This window comes from Buteo buteo, chromosome 19 (assembly GCF_964188355.1).
Source record: "Buteo buteo chromosome 19, bButBut1.hap1.1, whole genome shotgun sequence".
Taxonomy (NCBI): Eukaryota; Metazoa; Chordata; class Aves; order Accipitriformes; family Accipitridae; genus Buteo; species Buteo buteo.
Genome location: NC_134189.1, coordinates 3,597,513 through 3,615,903, shown reverse-complemented (window position 1 = coordinate 3,615,903; position 18,391 = coordinate 3,597,513). Strand labels below are relative to the sequence as shown.

General features: G+C 50.6%; 1 protein-coding gene across 1 annotated transcript; it reads left to right on the top strand.

The window, feature by feature from the left end:
- The first annotated feature begins 9,877 nt into the window (after nt 1-9,877).
- HMOX1 (heme oxygenase 1) lies at nt 9,878-16,360 on the top strand. The gene is made up of 5 exons (XM_075051178.1): nt 9,878-10,117; nt 10,451-10,568; nt 12,966-13,457; nt 14,070-14,178; nt 15,647-16,360. The coding sequence occupies exons 1-5, from the start codon at nt 9,966-9,968 to the stop codon at nt 15,781-15,783; spliced, it is 1,008 nt and encodes a 335-aa protein (XP_074907279.1). The 5' UTR covers nt 9,878-9,965; the 3' UTR covers nt 15,784-16,360.
- The last annotated feature ends 2,031 nt before the right edge of the window (nt 16,361-18,391 follow it).

Sequence of the window (18,391 nt, the reverse complement as noted above, 5' to 3'; positions counted from 1 at the left end):
GGGAGCAAGGCTGGTCTGCAGCTGGTGGCAGCGGGGCTGGAAAAAGCAGGGTGCTGGGTTTCCTCCTCTGTAAGCAGTTGTGGGACGGGAGGAGGCTTTGTGTCTTCTTCAGCTTTCCAAGACGGACGGCACACACTATCCTCGGACGGGTTGTCCCTTGGAAAAATGAATCGCCACTTCCAATTCCATTGCATTCCCAGTGCTTCTGGGAGGAACTGGGGGAACCCCCCCCCTCCTTTCTGAATATATATCTGTTATATATTTAATATAACCCTCTTTGAGCAGCAGTCCTCAAACCAGGGAGCTCACGCTGTCTTCTGGAGGTGGTGGGGAGGGGAAAGCCCAGCCTAACGAGCCTAAAAGCCGCCCATCCTGCCCCATCTTGCTGACGAGTCCACGAGTGGCTCTGCTGGAGGTTGCCTGAAGCGAAACGGTCACGGCTTCGTCCCCGAGCTACTCCCCCTCCCACAGCCAGCTCTGCAGCAGGGCTTCACCCTGCCGCGGGACCCCACGCTCCTCACCTAAGAAGGGCTTAGATGGAACGAAGCGTGCAAAGCACTTTCTGAAGAGCGCAACCCAAGAGCCGCGGGTTTCTGCCTTACCAAATGCATGAGGCTTTCACGCGGCAAACACGGGTAAACGCTGGGGAGTGGTGCAGCTGCAGGCGCTATCACAAGTCCATTTTTACCGCGCTCGCAGCTTCCTGAAATAGCCACCTTTTCTTTTTTTTTTTTTTTTTTTTTTTTCAATTTCCAAAGCATCCTTTTCCCAGCAGATGCTAGAAGTGAAACCTGGGTGGCGAGGCTGGATTTGCCCACGCGGCGCTGGCTCTGGTCTCTGCTGTCACCCCTGCGGCAAGCCCAAGAGCCGAACTGGGCTGCCTGGAGACCACCTTCCCCCCCGTCCCAGCCAAAGCACGCAGAGCTTGCACCAAAGGCTCTGTGCTGGGCACGTGGCCCCCAGGAGGACATTCGAAATCAAGGGACCATGAGGTACAGGCCAGCGCAGCGTCCCCCCAGGCGCTGCTGACCTGCAAAGGGCAGGTCCCTCCTGCGAGACAGGACTCCGAGCTGAGACACGAGGGTCTGACAGCCCCCGCAGCTTCCCTCCTGCGAGTCTCGACAGAAAAACAGAACAAGGAGGAAAGGCAAAAGGGACAAACGCTGAGCTTCCCCTCCTGGACCACTTAAAGGATAGGAAGCAAGAGCAGAGGCAGAGTGGAGCCCAGGCTGGTGGGTTTTGGAATTGTGGGACCAGAAGGGACTCCGGAGCAAGGGGTCCGATGCCCAAATCTTCTTGCCGGTGCCTGGACTTGGGCTGCCTGGCTCTGCCGGGAAGGGAGGACTTCTGGTGTCAGGTCAGCATTCGTGAAGGACACCAGTCTGTTCACACCGGTGATGTTTTGAACACCAGTTTGTGCCTCAGCGCGCGCTTAAAGCTCTCGGTGCCGCCAGCTCCCTAAGTGCATTGCCTGCAGCTTCCCTTCAAAGAGAAATGAAGCCATCCCCAAATGTATACCCCGAGCACAGGGAGCCGAGGCTCCTGTTTGCTGCCCCTGGGATGCCCTGAGCCCACCTCGGGGTAAGGACCCCTTCTCCACCCTCACCTTGTTTCCCTCCTCCCCAGACAGCCGGCACAGGAGCTGGCAAAGCCAAGGAGGAACCGTCCCCGAGGGGAATTGGCTCATCCCTATTTTCATCACGGGGCGAACAGGTGGGAAGGGTTTTTGGTGGCTGTCAAGTGGGGTCAGTTTGAAGCAATGACCAACAGGTGAAAATTCAAAGTGCTGTTGGTGGCGAGCGTGTCCCCTGCCCACCATGCAGCCAGCCACGGTCGCGGTGCTCTTCGCCGCGGGCCACCCGGCGCAGAGATTCATCCTACAGGGATGACGTATCTTTTTTTTTCAAGCAACTGAAAATATGAAGAATGGGGACGAGGGCATGGAATCTTTCCATGCCCAAATTAGTACTGTCATACTCGTTATAGATTATACCAGTAATAGCTTGAATAATTTTGCAAGGTTTCTTTTGAGGAGGAACTTGGAAAAAAAAAAAGGTGCCAGGTCTGCAAGGGATCATTTTAAGTAGAAGCCAGGTGTTTTGCATTGGCAAAAACTGCTTTATGATTGCAAAAAAATAAAATGACACCGCTATAAAGAATTCCTTTAAATGCCTTTCCCTTTTTAAAAGTGTTTTCTAACGTTGCTATTTTAAAAAGAACGAACGCTGCCTGCTGGCTTCTGACCACCAGATGGCTGTGGTCCCTCGCACACTCAGCCTGAGCTCCACCAACTGCAGAGGACAACCTCTCTCAGCAGGCTATGCAACCACCGGTAACAAAACAAAACAAAGTTTTTCCTTATTCAAAGTATTATGCTGCAACCCAGCAGCATGGACACACAGAGCGACGGCTCGAGAGCATGCATTCATGGGAAGGAGCACTTGCGCTGTGTCTAAACATCCATTAATAACCACACTGGGAACAGGATCCTGACCTGGACGGATATTTTGCATGACCCAGAACAGTTGTTTCTATGTCAGCTGAAGAAAGGCACAACTTCCCTGTACTGGGTCAGAGTTGTTCCACATCTCTAAAAATCAAATATATGCTAAAAGTTAGTGAAAATTTCCATGATGTTTGGGTTGTGTGGTTCTTGGCATGCCAGCATCACATTCGTAGAGGAAAAAAAATACATGCTTCTCTTTATCTACTCATAACCTTCAAAAAGTATATAAATTTTTTCTTAAGAGCGTTTGACAAAAATATCTCCTGATTTCCTGCAACATCGTCTCACAGAAGTGTCCTGTGCTGGTATACTGGGAAGGCTGTTCTCCATCCCACAGGACTTTCATGTTGCTCTGCCATGTCAAAACTTCCTCAAAGCCTATTTTGGATAACAAAATTCCCCTGTCCTTCACAAAACAAGAATAAAGCCACTTCTTCCCTTTGTATCACTGTTAGTGGTGCTGCTTAGGGCAGATGGAGATGCTGGGAAAGGATGGACGGTGGGGACCCGGTGGGCAGCAGAGGGGGGGCTGTGAGGAAGAAAAACATTTCTGCAGGTAACTCATTTTTATCTGTGTGGAGGCATAAGCAAACAGAAGCACAAGAAGAGAGGAAAGAGGCCAAAAAAAGGAAGGAGGATAGGAAAATGTGCAAACACGTGAGAGGAAAAGTAGGTGTCCCAGTCACCGGTGCAACACGTGGCGTTGTACTGGCAGCCAGCCTGGGTTTTTTTCTGCTTCTCCTGAAGATATTTCACAAACCACGCAGACGGAGGTGACTTCTTGCACCAGGGTGATGCCAAGGTGGTTGGTAGCCCTGAGGAGAATTCTCTTTTGTTGATTTGCCTGCTCTCCCCCCGGCTTTCAGGGCACCCAGCTCCGCCGAGTGTTGGGCGAAAAAGTGTCCCTGTTGCTTTGTGTCAGGGACTGGTGAAACCTGGGCGAGGGAACGGGGACTCAGGGGCACGGGCTCACAAGCAAGAGCTTCCTCTTCCCCATCTGCCGTCGTCCTTGCCAAATTTTCTGTGTGCGAGGGGAAGCGCAGCAGGTTCGGACTGTGCGAGCAGATTCGCTTCCCTTTCCCGGTGGGGTCACCAGCAGTCAGAGGGATGGAGATGGGTGAGGGGGGGGGACGGGATCGCTCCCCGGCAGTAGGAGAAGTTTGCTGCGGCGCTGTCTCCAGCAGCGTTTCTGCAGGGCTGGACCTTGGTCCTTGCGGGAAGCCCCTGGCCAGGGGGGGGCACGGGGATGTTTCATTCTGCACCCGCGAGGCTGGGGGCTCAGCCCTGGCGAGGAGACCCCAGGGGAGATGGGCTCTGCAGCAGGGCTTTTCTCCAGGGGGGATCAGTAATTCCCTCCTGGCACAGAAAAGCCGCACGTGCCGGTCTCCAGACACTGCTTTCCTGGCTGATCTCGGCAAAAAAGCGTGGATCCGGCACAAGGTGAATTTGACGGTGGGGTAAGGCAAGGACACGGCTTTCCTGCGGCTTTAGGAGAGGCTCTTTCACCGGCATAGAGAAGCAGGAAAATCTGTGTTTAGAAGAATTGCTGTGAGGCACTTCAGTGGTATTTTTAGCTCCTTGACCAAAAAAAAAAAAAAAGGAGGGGCCTTAAATACCAAACCGGTCTCAGCGGGATATAGGTGACAATTTCTCTGAGCTCCTTTGCACAACTTAAGTCCAAATAGAAGAAAAAAAAAAAAAAAGAAAAAAAGCCAGAGTGTGGGTGATCTGCTGCCAGCAGTGACCCTCTGCCTGTCCCCACTTGCCTCCAGGCAGGGACGTGTTTTGTGCAGCGACTCACACCATCAACCACCAGCTCCGGCAGAGCGATAAGGGGGACGCTCACCCCATTCCAAGCACCTTTGGTCCCTCTCGCCTCTGCCAGACCTCACCTGGCGGCTGAAAGCTTTAATTCCAATCTCATGTTGCCCAGGTGCTCTTGTTAATGATTATTTAGCTTACGAGCTGCAGCCACAACCCTGAGGTCCTGCTGTGCTGGGCACTGCGTAGGGGAAGGGGGGTCTCTGCCACACAGAGCCGACAGCCCTGGGATGCTAGGGAAGATCTCCCCAAAATGGGGGATCGCGTGAGCGGCTGCAGTCCGTAAGTACCGTGGTACGTGGGGCTCTCCAACGCTGAGCCCACTCTGCCCCTAAATGAAGGGCTTTGAAGAAATATCTGCCCTTGCTAATCCTTCTTTGGCATATTTCTTTTTGCTGGCATGTAGCCGTCACCCTTTCAAAACAGAGAGCAGCTCGGTGGGGTAAATATAGTCTTGTCTGCCTGCCCTGGAGCGATCTTTGGTAATGAGTGAAGAAAAAGGGAGCGGGGACCTGGGGACACAAGCTCTGTCACAGACACCCAGTGTGGCCTTGGGTAAGTCACTTAAATTCGGCACGCCCCGCGTGCCAGCCTCTAAAATAAACTCATTCCCACCCCCTGTATCTCCCGGATTTGGTGTTTTCCACCAGCACAGGTGAAGCTGGGTGCCCACCCAGCCCCCCAGAGAGCAGTGTTCCCCTGCCTTCATACCCCTGCATGGAGCAGGGACCGTCCCCATCCCGGGACAGATGGTCCCAACGTCCTCCATGTCCCCAGGTCAGCGAGGTGTGCAGCTTTCCCAGCCCAGCACACCCGTTTTTCCGACCTTTCCCAGCCCGCCTGGTGCAGCTGCAGAGGGCTGGAAAAACACAGCTGGATGGGGAAACATTTTGCGGCTGCCAGCGATGCCGTACGACCCGCCGGGACACCCCGCTCTTGGGTGAGCCCCCAAAATCCTGCACCCTGGTAATGCTGGCTCATCCCTTCCCGAGCGTGGGCGTCCTGCTGAGTCAGGGTCAAGCCGGGACGGCACGTATTGCTGAGTCAAGGTTTCAGGCGGTGGCGGAGGGGCTCTTTTGCTGAGTCACGGCGCAGCAGGGTCCGCGTGAGGCTGTTTGTTACGGGGTGGTTTCCTGCGCGCCGCCCTGAGATTGCAGCTGCTGCTTTTGGCCTCGGTCCCGCTTTTCGGGACAATCGGAGAAATCTCCAGAAACAGCCCCGGCTGCCCGCGACCCGGCGGCTGCACAGCCCCGTGTAGGAGGGGGACACGTGTGTCCCGTACCCCAGGGGCAGGGAACCACGCAGGGGTGGTTTGGAAACCTTGAGGGGGGGGTGTCTGGGTCTCACTCTCTTTGCAAAACTCGGTTTCCAGCTCCATCTCCTCCCCTCCCTTGAGAAAGGGCTGTGAGCTGTGGCACAAGGTCCTCTTTGTTGCGTATGTGTGATTTTCAAATCCAGATTTTCACAGTTTGTCCTGTCTCGCAGTCAGGGCACGCTTTGTTTTACGTGGTTGTAGCACTGAAACAAAGGAGGAGGCACGGGCTGAAACATTTGCACAAACGGGATTTTAACTCGCTAACTCTGCCCTACTCCCTTCCACACCTCCCTTTTGCTCCCAAAGTAAATGCCCAGCAGGACACGGGGCCGATCCCCACCAGCACCAAGACTCTAAGGAGCGTGGTGGGCTCTACGTACCCTCCCCCAAAATTTCAGCCCTGCGTGCCCATAACCTGGAGACCTGCTTCACATTTTAGGTCTCTGCCTGACCCTGGGTCTCTGGTCACAAAGCAGGCAAGTGCCTTGCAGGGTGCTTGCTCTGTTCTCGCTCCTCTCCCACCTGTATCTTTGATCTACACTTGGATTGTTTGATGTTGACGGCATCGAGCACACTCAGTTCTGCCAGGGCTGGGCTGGGCTGGGCAATGTACCTTTGATAAACACAGATTAACCCACAGAGTATCCCTGTATACTCCAGCACTGACTCCCTTCTTCAGCACGTCACTTTAAGCAGTTATCGCAACTTCTTTTTTTTTTTTTTTTTTTTCCCCTGCCATTACACAGCAAATCCTGGTTACTGAGTCAACTTTCGCGGCTGCGTTTTGCTGTGTCATGGTCCAACCAACCCCATTAACCCCTCTGAGCCGGCAAAGGTTGGCTTTCACCGGGTGGTGCCTTCCCTGGGGAGCCGAGCTGCCAGCAGCTGCCTGCCAGAGCCCAGTGTGGAAAAAAAGCACTTCCCACACCAGTTCAGAAGAGCTGACTTCGCACTCCGTGACTGCCTGTGAAACCAGGCATTTCTGACCATAAATCTATTGGCAGAACGGGCTGTTAAGTGTTCTGAGAAAGGAGAGAGAGAGGAGAAAATCCCTCACTTCCCTATCCCTGATTAAAACACTGACCCCTCAGTAACTTTCTGTTGTTAATCATTCATCTAACCCATTTCTTTATTAAGCATTTTCTCAGGGGCTGGGCTGTGCAGACGGAGGCATTTAAGCCCAGCAGGAACTCTTACAAATATCTTGCCTGAGGCTACTTGATTCATCTTTGCTAGAAATCTCCTGGGCAGTTTTAGTGGTGCCCATGCACATCGCGCTCACAGCGCGTTGCTCTGGCATCCCCCAGCCGCTGCTCGCTGGAAGAGCAGGAGGCGATGGGACTTCTGCCAGGCACGGTGGAGACCACAGGTCTGACGCTTTGATGAGATCCGAGCGAAAATCTCCTAGTGACCTGGATGCTGGCTTTTGCTTTCCGGAGTGAGTTGCTGTGGGAGCCAGTTTGTTCCTTTTGCTAAATGCACGCACCTCCTTCCCCGTGCATCGTCCTCAAGTGTCGGCTTCCCAAGTTCTCTTCTAGGAAGAGATGGTCCCTCGCAGATCCCTGCCAGCACGTTGGCACACTCGGTGTCTTTAACCTCCCCACAGCACATAGCAACAGCACAGCAGAAGCAATACGAAAGTCCTCCCTGCAGAGCACTGGATGGGGCCAGAAATGCCCCAGGCCAGGGACTGCAAAGATGATGACACCACACTTTCAGTTCTTCTTCCATCTTGCTGAAGGGCATTTGGACCTTTCCGGAGACCTAGGCTTGGTCTTACAGCTGCTCCATCCCAAGTAACCCTGACCAGCTAGAGATCAGACAGCATAAATCGGTTATGGGGCACAGCTTGCTTGCCTGCACCTATGGAAAAGCTCACAGCGGAGCTGAACTGCAGTAGGGACCTTCTCTCTTGTGACCAGCCCAGGAGAAGGTCAAGCCCCAAGATCCAGAAGGAGCTACCTTGGCTCCATGTCCTGGGGCAGTGTGGTTATGAGCCCAGACTTCTTCCTGGGAAGAAGTATCCTACCTGGAATGGCAGCGACATGACTAGACACCCCCTCTCTCTTCCCCCTGTCTCACATCCACACCTACTGCAACCCCGGATGAAAAGGAAGGAGGAGGACCTTTTGGATAAATCCTTTAGAGTGCCTCCAAGCATGCAACCTCTTGGAAGAAGGCAGGGGACAAAAGCACTGGCCTGAAAGCAACCAGAAAGTCCCTGGGGAGGAACTGGGTGCATTACCAGAGCTGCAGAATGGAGGTGAAAGCAGAGGCAGGGCTCGAGGGTTGGATTTTTTTCGTATTATTTCATAAAATGAATCATATTATTAATTTTCGCATTCTCATATATTTCCTACTTCCCTCCACCAGAACTACAGGTTCAAACTGTGCTCCAGCTTCCCGTGTCAGAACAGGACTCACTGAAAAGGACAGAAAATGTGAGCTTTAAGGAGCGATGCCAGAAGGAAACGCTCATTTTGGGGCCATCCCCGTGGCAAAATGGCATCAATGTTTTCAGGAGGGACTGGCCATGCAGCCCTACGCTCCCCTGGGCTCCCCACAGGAGCCCTTTCTCAGAGGACGTTTGGGGTTTTGTCACACTTACTTCAAAGATTCACACATCCCGAGATATATTTATTTTACTTTACAGAAAAACAAGCAAGCCAGCAGCAAGTTGTCTGCAACGGCATGGGGGTAAGAGCGGAACGTGACAGCTTTTGCGAGCATGCACTGTTGCTTTAAAAGACAAAAGCAAGGCAGGAAAAGTCTGGCTGAGTCAGGGTGGAAGCGCTGAGTAATCCTTCCTGAGTGCTGCACCGCACGCCAGATGTCTGCCCGAGTCAAAAAACAAGCATGGAAGCATATTTCCTCCAGGACATCATTCTAACCTACAGCAACAAACCCAGCTGTGGCCAGATGTAGGTGCAGCGACAGGGAGACACGCGGCTTGGGTGGCAGCACCCACCAGGAAAACCCCAGAGTGGACTCGCTGGAGGGGACAGACGGACAGAAGATGCCACAGTCCTTCCCCCTTCCTCCCCAGGCTCTGTCTCCCTCCTACCCCTCACACAACTGCACCACGGGGCTTTTTCACCCCCCCAGCAGCAGGGGAATGGTGGGTTTAAGTGCCCTGTTCTCCGAGTTGAGCACAAAACGCGTGCTTTTCCAAAGTACGGCTGGCCAATGCACCATCCGTCCCGGCTAACCCTGCTTCCAGCCCAGCGACAGTTGGAAAAGAAGGGCCCCACTTCATCTGTTGGCTGCCTCCTTGACCGCTTCACCGGACAAAACAGCAGAGCAGCCAGCTACTAGCAAAAGCACCTTGTCCAACTCTCTTTTCCCAAATCGGAGAAATTACTTGCTTTTGAAAGTCTCTGCAGACTTCCTCGGTTTCCCCCAAGTCCTGGATCACATCTTTTCAGTCCGTCAGCCACCCTAGCCTTCTGGGCATTCAAGAGATGGAGTGCTATTCTCCTAACTTGCCCTGCACACAGCTGTGGTAACAGCAGGGGCCAGTTGCCACACAAATCAGTATTTTTTCCATGCACAAAGGAGCGTGGAAAGGATTTCCAGTGCGGGCACGCTTGTGCTGGCTCTATGCAAAGAGACAGGGTTTATTTCCCACTGCCCAGCACTGTGCCAGGGCAGTTCTGGCACTTGCAGACCAGAGCTGGTGCATGCATGGACCACAGCAGCCGCATTATCCCCGGTGACTGGGACCAGTACATAGCCCGGGTCCCTGCTGTGGTCCCTGCCGTGAAGGGGGTACGCTCGTAACCTGTAGTGCCGAGCTCCCCATCCCGTGGCCCGCAAGGACCGCGTTAACCTCAAAGACTCTCTGAAGACACGCACAGTCATGGGAAAGAAAACGTTAATATCTGAGTCGTGCTGGAGCAGATGAGGGCTGTATTAGCTCCCCAGGCAGGGTGCAGCAGGGAAACAGGCTGGGGTGTAAGAAGGGGAGGTTGCCCACCCTGCCCCAGGCACTAGCCCTGTAAATCCACCTCTCCTTCTCCAACCCCGCTGCCCCCAGCACAAGGAGCACCTCTTGCAGCATCTGGGCTCTGCCTGCCACGGGCACTGCGCCGAAAGGGTTACGGGACCAGGCAGCCTGGAAGGAGAAGTCGCCGGCCATCCTCTTGTTTGTGCTTAGTAATCAAGACATATCAGGTGGCTTCTTTCTGGACCCTTGGGGCTGCAGGCGAGGCGAGGGCGACAGCCGTGCTGGGAAGGGAAGTGCGGTGGTGTTGCAAGAAGTTTGTGCTCACAAACTGAGGTCAGCAGTTTGGCTGCTCACGTGGCCTGGCAGTATAAAGCTGGATGCGGGAGCTGGGCTGCCCAGCTCAAGAGCTTCACCGTACCGGGAGCAGAAGGGAAGGAGGAAAGCACGAGCGAGCAAAAACAACAGGGAAGCGGAGGAGTGAAACGGCGGGGAGAAACATGGAAACTTCCCAGACACACAGCTCCGAAAGGTGAGAGCGGGATGGGAACGAGAGGGAATTTTTTTTTTTTGCCAGGAGAGTATTGTGTTTCTCCCCTTGCTTTTAGGCATGCTGTTCCTGTTTCTGCTCTGCAGGGAACGGCACGCTCCTGCTCTCACCTCTGGATGGAGTCTGTCAGTCTTCCTCGCTCGGGACAGCGTTTGGGATGCTAGTGCTCCCCACTTCCCACCTGTGGCTCTCGGGAATGCTCTGCTCCTTTTCCTGCCATCCCAGGCTCCCCCTTTTTTTCCTAGAAAGCCAAGATCTGTTTTGCCAGAGGAGAGCGACGGCACTGACATCTGTTTTGCTGCTCTTCCCCTGCAGGTCCAAGGACCTGTCAGAACTGATGAAGGAAGCTACCAAGGAGGTGCACGAGCAGGCGGAGAACACGCCATTCATGAGGAATTTCCAGAAGGGGCAGGTGTCACTCCACGAGTTTAAGGTATTTCATAGCAGCGTTGCTCGGGGATGGGATTTCCTCAGCAGGAAATACACTATTAGATCAGACAGGCTGCACAGGGACTAAAGCAGGGAGGATGGGGATGGCACAAGGAAGGAGTTTTGCATTACAGCTGTCTGGTGTCAGCATCTCCTCTGCAAAACATCCTCCTCATCAAACTCCAGCACCTTAAGATCTTTCCGGCCCCTCTTACAAAAGGCAGGGCAGGACTGTGCATATCACCATGGGCAGCCAAGTTGAAACAGGATAAAAAGACTAAGAGTGTGATGGGATTAATGCAATTGCTTTTCTCTTTCTTCATAAATGTCTGCATGTTAATTATTGGCAATGATAGCTAATGGGGATATGACTATGTGCAGCTACTTGAGCGGCTGAAATGCCAAAAAGAGGGAGAATACTAAATTTACAACACTCTGAGCAGCTACAGCTAGAAATAATGATGGAATAGGGAGAAAATGAGGATGTGGGATCATCTCTGGGACTGAACTTTGCAGTGTTTCTCTTGTCACTTGGGTTATACCAGAGCTGAGATCGTGAATAATAACTCAAAGGCAGACTGAGCTTGAGCAAGCCATGTCTGCCACTAACAGGTAGGAGCCTGTTGCTTTTCTTAAGATAAAAGAGAAACATTTGCAGACATTAGTCTGCACCTAACCTGGCTAGATACGTGATTCCTGGGATCTGAGCCACGTAACAACGCCATGAGCAAAAACAAAGCACACACCTGGGCCAGAAATTCCTGGGAGGCTATAGGATGTGACGTGTGGGCTTGCAAATAACAGCTAGTGATCCAACCTGTGGTTTAATTACTTTGTTGTTGAATTGTTCCTTGGCAAATAAATCCACAAGAGTAGGAAAAAGACTACTTATTTCTGACAGGTCACATTCAGGATATTTAGTCAAGCATAAATTTAATCTCAGGTGCTGACTTCCTGGTGTTAGAAATGCAGCATTGGTTAGGCAGTGAACTTTGAGACAGGCTGGCAATAACGTAAAAAGTCAGGCCTTCAGGAATACAGCTCACTTTCTTAGAAGATATTTACATGCCATCAGGGGGAGTGAGATGTGACGTGGGTTTTAAAAAAATGACAGTTTTCAAAAGCCACGTTTCCCATTAAACCACTACCTGCCTCTGAAAACATCCAGTCAAGTTATATTTTCTTCATTGGTTAGGCAATGTTCCCATATTTTGTTCCTTTTCCAGTAAGATGGATAACATGGTACTGTTTAAAAACCTCTTTTTTTGTTTACTCTCTTGGCAAACCTATGTATGTGTCCTGACACTTGACTCCCCAGACTCTGAGTATTTGTTTCCACAACCAAGCCACTGCCCATGTGCTTATCAAAGTCCTATTTGCTGGCAGAGTGGGGAAAAGTTGAAACAGCAACTCTTTTACTGCAGAACTGATTGCTTTGTGGGAGAGTAAACTGCTTTCTCTCCTGTCATCAGCGTAATTCCCCCCCCCAAACCTGACTCACCTGTACTGCAATACCTTCATGTTTTACCCTTTGCTGTTGATAAGGGATTCCAGTGTAAGGAAGGGGCGGGGTAGTTGTAAATATCAATACAGCCTCTGAAAACAGAATGCCCGGGGAAAGAAAGAACACAGCTAGATTGTCTTACGCCACGTGGAAAAGCTGGCAGATAGAAGAAAGTATCGCGTAAGCTGGGAAAAACAACAATAACAATGGTTTCAAAATAGAGAGGAGAACACACATCCTCGCAGCGCTCCTTCACAAAGGCATCTTTTAGAGGCAGGCTGTGCTTCCCAGCCCCCTTTTATCTTGTCTCCTCGAGGCAACCAAGGAGGCAACCCCACTTGCAAGTCTGAATGAGGACAGCGGTGGTGCCTCAGTTCCCAGGATGGTGGGATGCCAACAGGATGAATATGTTGAAAAATAAACAGGGTGTGTCATCGTCTCACAAGGCCCCACAAAGGGAAGCCACATGTTGAAGCATTCAGATTTGAACAATGCACCAGAAAATATACCTTTGGGAATACCCTCTCTATTGACCGAGGGAATGAGGAGAATAGACCAGGCATGATTTAATAGGGCTTCAGTTTCCATTACATCAAGCTGCAAGACCTTTAACTTGAAGGTGAAGGCAGCTGCTTTTAAGGGCAGGTAAGACCAACATCTGCTGGAAAGGGCTTAGATCTTACCTGATGCTGCCTCAAGCAGAAGGGGAAGGGCTAAACCGTGCCTCACCGCACCTTGCGACTCTGTTTTCCACATGGGAAACCTGCAACATCACAGATGTGCGTGAGTCACACTGGGTGCGCCCATGAGTAACTTTTTCATTAGTAGGATTTGTCCCCCAAACCTGAAGCAGGCAGACAGATGCACCTGTAGCTCATCCTCTTCCTTCTCTTTCAGCTGGTTACGGCATCCTTGTACTTCATCTACTCTGCTCTGGAAGAAGAGATTGAACGTAACAAGGACAACCCAGTTTATGCCCCTGTGTATTTTCCGGCGGAGCTGCACCGGAAAGCTGCCCTGGAGGAAGACTTGGAGTACTTCTATGGCAGCAACTGGAGGGCAGAGATCCCGTGTCCTGAGGCTACTCAGAAATACGTTGAGAGGCTCCACTACGTAGGCAAGAACCAGCCAGAGCTCCTGGTGGCCCATGCCTACACTCGCTATTTGGGAGACCTGTCTGGGGGGCAGGTGCTGAAGAAAATTGCCCAAAAGGCCCTCCAGCTGCCCACCACTGGAGAAGGTCTGGCTTTCTTCACCTTCGATGGAGTCTCCAACGCCACCAAGTTCAAGCAGCTCTATCGCTCCCGCATGAATGCCCTCGAGATGGATCTTGCCACTAAGAAAAGAGTCTTGGAGGAGGCCAAGAAAGCATTCCTGCTAAATATACAGGTAACAACCAGACAGCCCTGCCTGTCCACACCCTCTCTGAAACAAGATAATAGCTACAGGGCAAAGGCAAAGCCGGTATTTCTGCCGTGGAGTTTACGGGAAGTTGTGGATTAGGGCAAGCCAGTCAGAGCTGGATGGCTACGCTTGTCCAAGCTGGGAGCCTAGTAAAAGGCTGGTCTCTGAAAATCTCTTCTCCCTCCCTTAGGGTTTGAATTCAGTCTCTTCCATGTGGCATTATTCAGATATGAATGAGGGCTTATACTGGGAGTGGGGATCACCACCGATTTGTCCTACCTCTATAGTACAGCTCCACAGGTCCTCTGTGGATGCTGACTAGATGCACAGCTACCTTGCTTTCCTTACCATCAGAAGATGGGCAATAGCCTTCTCCTGAGCTGGAAGCTTCAGGGAGAACCTGTAAAGTGAACAAGGAGTTTAAAAGACATGCTCTTGACCCCACAGGCAGATTATGTTCCGTGCAAAAAGTGCCAGGAGACTTAGACTGAAGGCTTGTGTCTTCCTCTAGTTCTGAAAGTGCCTAGGGCAGGGGCAAGGGGTCTAGTGAAAGAAGAAGAGGAGGCCACATAATGAGACAGTGTTCCCTCTTCTCAGGTGTTTGAGGCGCTGCAGGAGCTGGTGTCTAAGGGCCAGGAGAATGGTCGCACTGTGCAGCCGAAGGCAGAGCTTCGCACAAGGAATGTTAACAAATCACATGAGCAAGGTAAGACACTTCTAAGGGCAGGTGTTTAACATTGCCCCTTGTGGTTTTGTTCTCCTCCCTTCCTCTGTTCTTGTTTGTAAAAGCCACCGAGAAATAAGCATGAGGTGCTTGCCCCATCTCTTCTCCAGCCATCAGTAGGTCATGCAAGGAGAGGCACTGGTGTGTGCAAAGCCTCTTCTAGACATGACAGAGTGAGGATGACACATGTGGGCTCCCCAGAAATAGCATCAGTGAGGGACCTTTACAAGAAGAGACTCCCCTCTCCTCCTTTTAGGTTTTAACAGGTGTAAGGTTCATTTGCCACGTGAGTTTTGACCACAGGGAAAACTTGCCTTGAGTTCACAGAATTAAAGGCGGCAATTTTGGGCCCAGCAGATCAGCCGTGGTGCTGTGATGCTGACAGAAGGTTCTTCCAGACACAGAGCCTTATCCTGTCGGACTAAGTTTCCCTCTGGTCATTTTCTTGCCTTCCAGAAGTATTTACTAAAAACAGTCCTGAAAGTGTGCTGGGTTGATAGTGAGCATTGTTCTGGATGGTGAAAGGTAACCAGCTGGGAAGTGAGGATGTACAGGCTGCCCATCAGTTTTGCAAAACTGAAAAATCTCCACTACTGGCAAGCGCTGATCCCAAACTGGGCAAAGCCTGAACAGCGGCTGCAAGCAGAGCAATCCCTTTTCACGGAGTCAGGCTTGTAACTGAGTGCGGAGCGGGCTCAGATATTTACAGAGGAGAGTGGTTTCCCTGATAATGTGTGATTCAAATAAAAAAGCCCTTACGACTTACGTATTCTGATGCTAAAAGGGAGATTTTTCAGTGCATACTGGGTTGAACCACAGTTTTCCTGTGGCAAAGAATGAAAAGCAAACCATGTTTTGTACATCTCTATACAATGAAGCTTAAAGCAGCTTCTTTGGGAGAGGCAGTAAAAGTTCTCTGTGAAACTTTGCTGCTCCTTTCCCAATGCACTCATTAAAGTAGGATTTTCTGAAAAGTTTGGTGTTGGATGAGGAATCCTGTCCTGAAGTTGTACTGGGAAAATTATTTGTCTGGAGTGCTAACAACTACCTGTTTAAGGTCATTAGATGCCTAACCAATTAAATCAATGAGAAGTAGGAGACAAAATGCCTTTTAAAATTCTGGCTTAAGTATTTGGCTGTCTTCTGCACACATCAGAGGTTTGATGGAGCTGGACAGTGCATTTATAAGCCTGTAAGGAGACAAGGGAAGAGGTTGTGAGCCTTTGAGATTCCCAGGTCAAGTCTGCTGCTTCCCTTCTTCACCTACCCCAGGAGAGCAGAACCTGCTGCCACTGTTTCCCCCCAGCCCAAATGGGCTCTGGGCTTCCTCCTTCTCCCCTTGACCACTCCAGCAAGGTCTGCTCTGGGACTGGGGAGAGCAAGTGTGGCAGCTTCTTGCCTCAACCTCTTCTCACCTGCCTTTTTTTTTTTCTCTCCATATTTGATCTAGGTCCAGCACCTGGGCAAGAAAGTAAGAAGACAAACAGGAGACCCACAGACATGATGCCCATCACTCGCCTGGTGCGGTGGATCCTGGCGCTCAGCTTCCTAGCCACGACAGTTGCCCTGGGCTTATTTGCCATGTGAAAGAGCAGGACCTTCACCTTCTCTTCATGCCTTCCCTCACCCTGAACTAATCCACCTTCCCAGTCCTTGTGAGAGAAATTCCCCCCGACTGAGTACTGTGATCTTGGCTCTGCCACTAATATTAGGAGACTTTTCTCCCCAGAAATCAAAGAGCGTGCTAAGGGGGCTCAGGCAAAGTCTCTCCCGTGCTTGGTGTGAGCTCTTCTCAGAGACTAACTTTATCACCAAAAACTAAGGGTAGAAAAGGCTAAAAACAATGGCCAGGAATTGTCATTGCTTTACAGACTGGATCAGAAATGCAGCTTTGACATCTGTCTCTTCTCAGAAATACGAAGCTCCCCGGAGCTCCGTTTGCTCAATTTTTTATACTGCTAGATAATACTGTGATCACTTTTTCTGTGGAGCCATGTGGCTCCTGTGGGTTATAGACTGTTTTATATGACACTAGTAGGTCTTTGTTAATCCTTTTTCCAATCATTTTTGTTTTTTAAAAAGCAGAAGACGGTTGTTGAAGATCAGTGTCATTCTCTTGTCTGGTTATATAATTTATATACATAATAAACTTCAATGTAAAGTCTTCAGGCCTGGTGTTTCGTATTATTAAAGCCTTACCTGGGGAGAAAGGAGGTGTCTTTCTTCCTCCCAGTTTTATGTCTTTTGGAGCTGCTGCCTCCACAGAAATGTCAATAGATGAAAGTGGGAGCTATCATCAGAGCCAGACTCTGCTCCCACTCAGTGCTAACAATAACCTGTTACAGGCTGGGGCAGGTTTCTTCAGCTCCTACATGCTGGTCTCTATTTCTAGAAATGGCATGAAATTCTGTGAGCGTACAAAGTATTTTTTAGGGGTGGAAGCTGTACGTTAAGAGCTGGTTGCTATACTATTAAAAGCAAAAGGTGACGGGACCCTCATCTGGTGGAAACCAGGATAGCTCTCCCTGACCACTACCAGTAAGGGCTCGGTTAGCAGACTGCCTTTGCGAGAACTTCAGCATGAATTGGAAAAGCAAGTAAGTTTTCACCACCCAGAAATGAAATTCACACTAGGTTTTGATCCTATGAGGCAGCTAAATGGGAGACATGAAGCACGCAACTGCACGCTCTCACCGAGGTAACAAACTAAGCCAACTTACTCCCAGGGCTCGGCAGGCACATGGCATTGCTAAAGACACACCAAACACACGGCGCTGCTAGAGCAGCCCATACACGCAGCGTGCTTTCCTCCCCTTTTGCTGAGGCAGATCTGGAGGTCTGGCTTTGTGGCCAGCCACTGTTATGGCCATAGGCCCTACCTGCTTCGGAGGGTCTTCTAACACAGGAGTCACTGCAGGAGAGGCTGCAGTTCAGGTATGGCACAGCAGGTACCGACAAGGCCATTATCTATCACCTCTGACTCCTTTCCTCTCTTTCTACCAGAAAGCCTCTGTGATCAACCTGTCTCCACGATGCTGCCTGTTCTGGCTGTGACCTTAATCCCAAAGACACGCTTTCCTACTGATCTGTTTTAATGACCGGCACTGAACCTGCTCAAAGAGCAAGAATCAGAAGGCAGGTCCTGCTGAGAATAAGCAGTGGGAAAGAGGGACTGTCATTATTCTCAGGCTCTTATCTACCCTAGATCCCTTCAGAAATCTCCTTTAACACTTCTCTATTTGGACCCATTTGCCAACCCCTGGTAGAAAAAATAGTTAATTCTTAAAAAAAGATAGATGTTTGAGAAGCAGGGATATGAGGCTTGATAGCTATTCAAATACAAGAACTTATTCGTTCATTCAAATTTATATTAAGTTCTACCTATTCGGTCCCTCTAACCCACCCCAACTAAATAATTATGTTCACTCAGCCATGCTGAATAGCTAAACCTCCCAAACATGCAAACAAATGCCCATGAGCTCAGAAATGCACTCCACCACACTCAGCCCCTCTCCTCTGCCCAAAGAGATTGTAATTTGTGACCTCAGAGTTAGGAAATCTGGATGCAGACTGACATCATCCCCTCCCTGCTCATAGCAGAACAGGTATGGTGCTTTGAGTATCTCACAGCCATCGTGCTATTGCACACTGAAAGACTCTGCACTGAGCCTAAAGAAGTGTTTGGAGGCGAAGACTAAAGTTTTTCTTGTACTCGTCTACAATCTTTATGAATGTGACGTGTGGAAACAGACTCCACAATCAGTGAGATTGTAAAGCAGGTATGTTTATTCAGCGCTGGGCAGCATGGGGGGTAGTCCCACCAAAGTCGTGCGCGCCTGACTCAGCAGTTTGCTTCAAATTTATACAGTCAAGTCTTACACATACATGGTGTTTTACAATACGCCTATACATAGGCATGATCTATCCCCACTTCATATTAAAATTAGTTCCCAAAAGTCACAAGGCCAGTCTTGGCTGATTTCTGGGGTCGACTGCTGCTCCTTATCAGGGACTATCATCTCCTGCCCCAGCCAGCCTCAACAATACAAACGTTAAGCATCACTTCTCATCCTCTTGGGCCAACAATGCAAATGTTCAGCATCACTTCTCATCCTCTTGGGCCATGCCTACCTCTATTGAAATTTCTTTAACTTCACTATAAGCTAGATAATTATTAAACAGTTCCTATCTACAT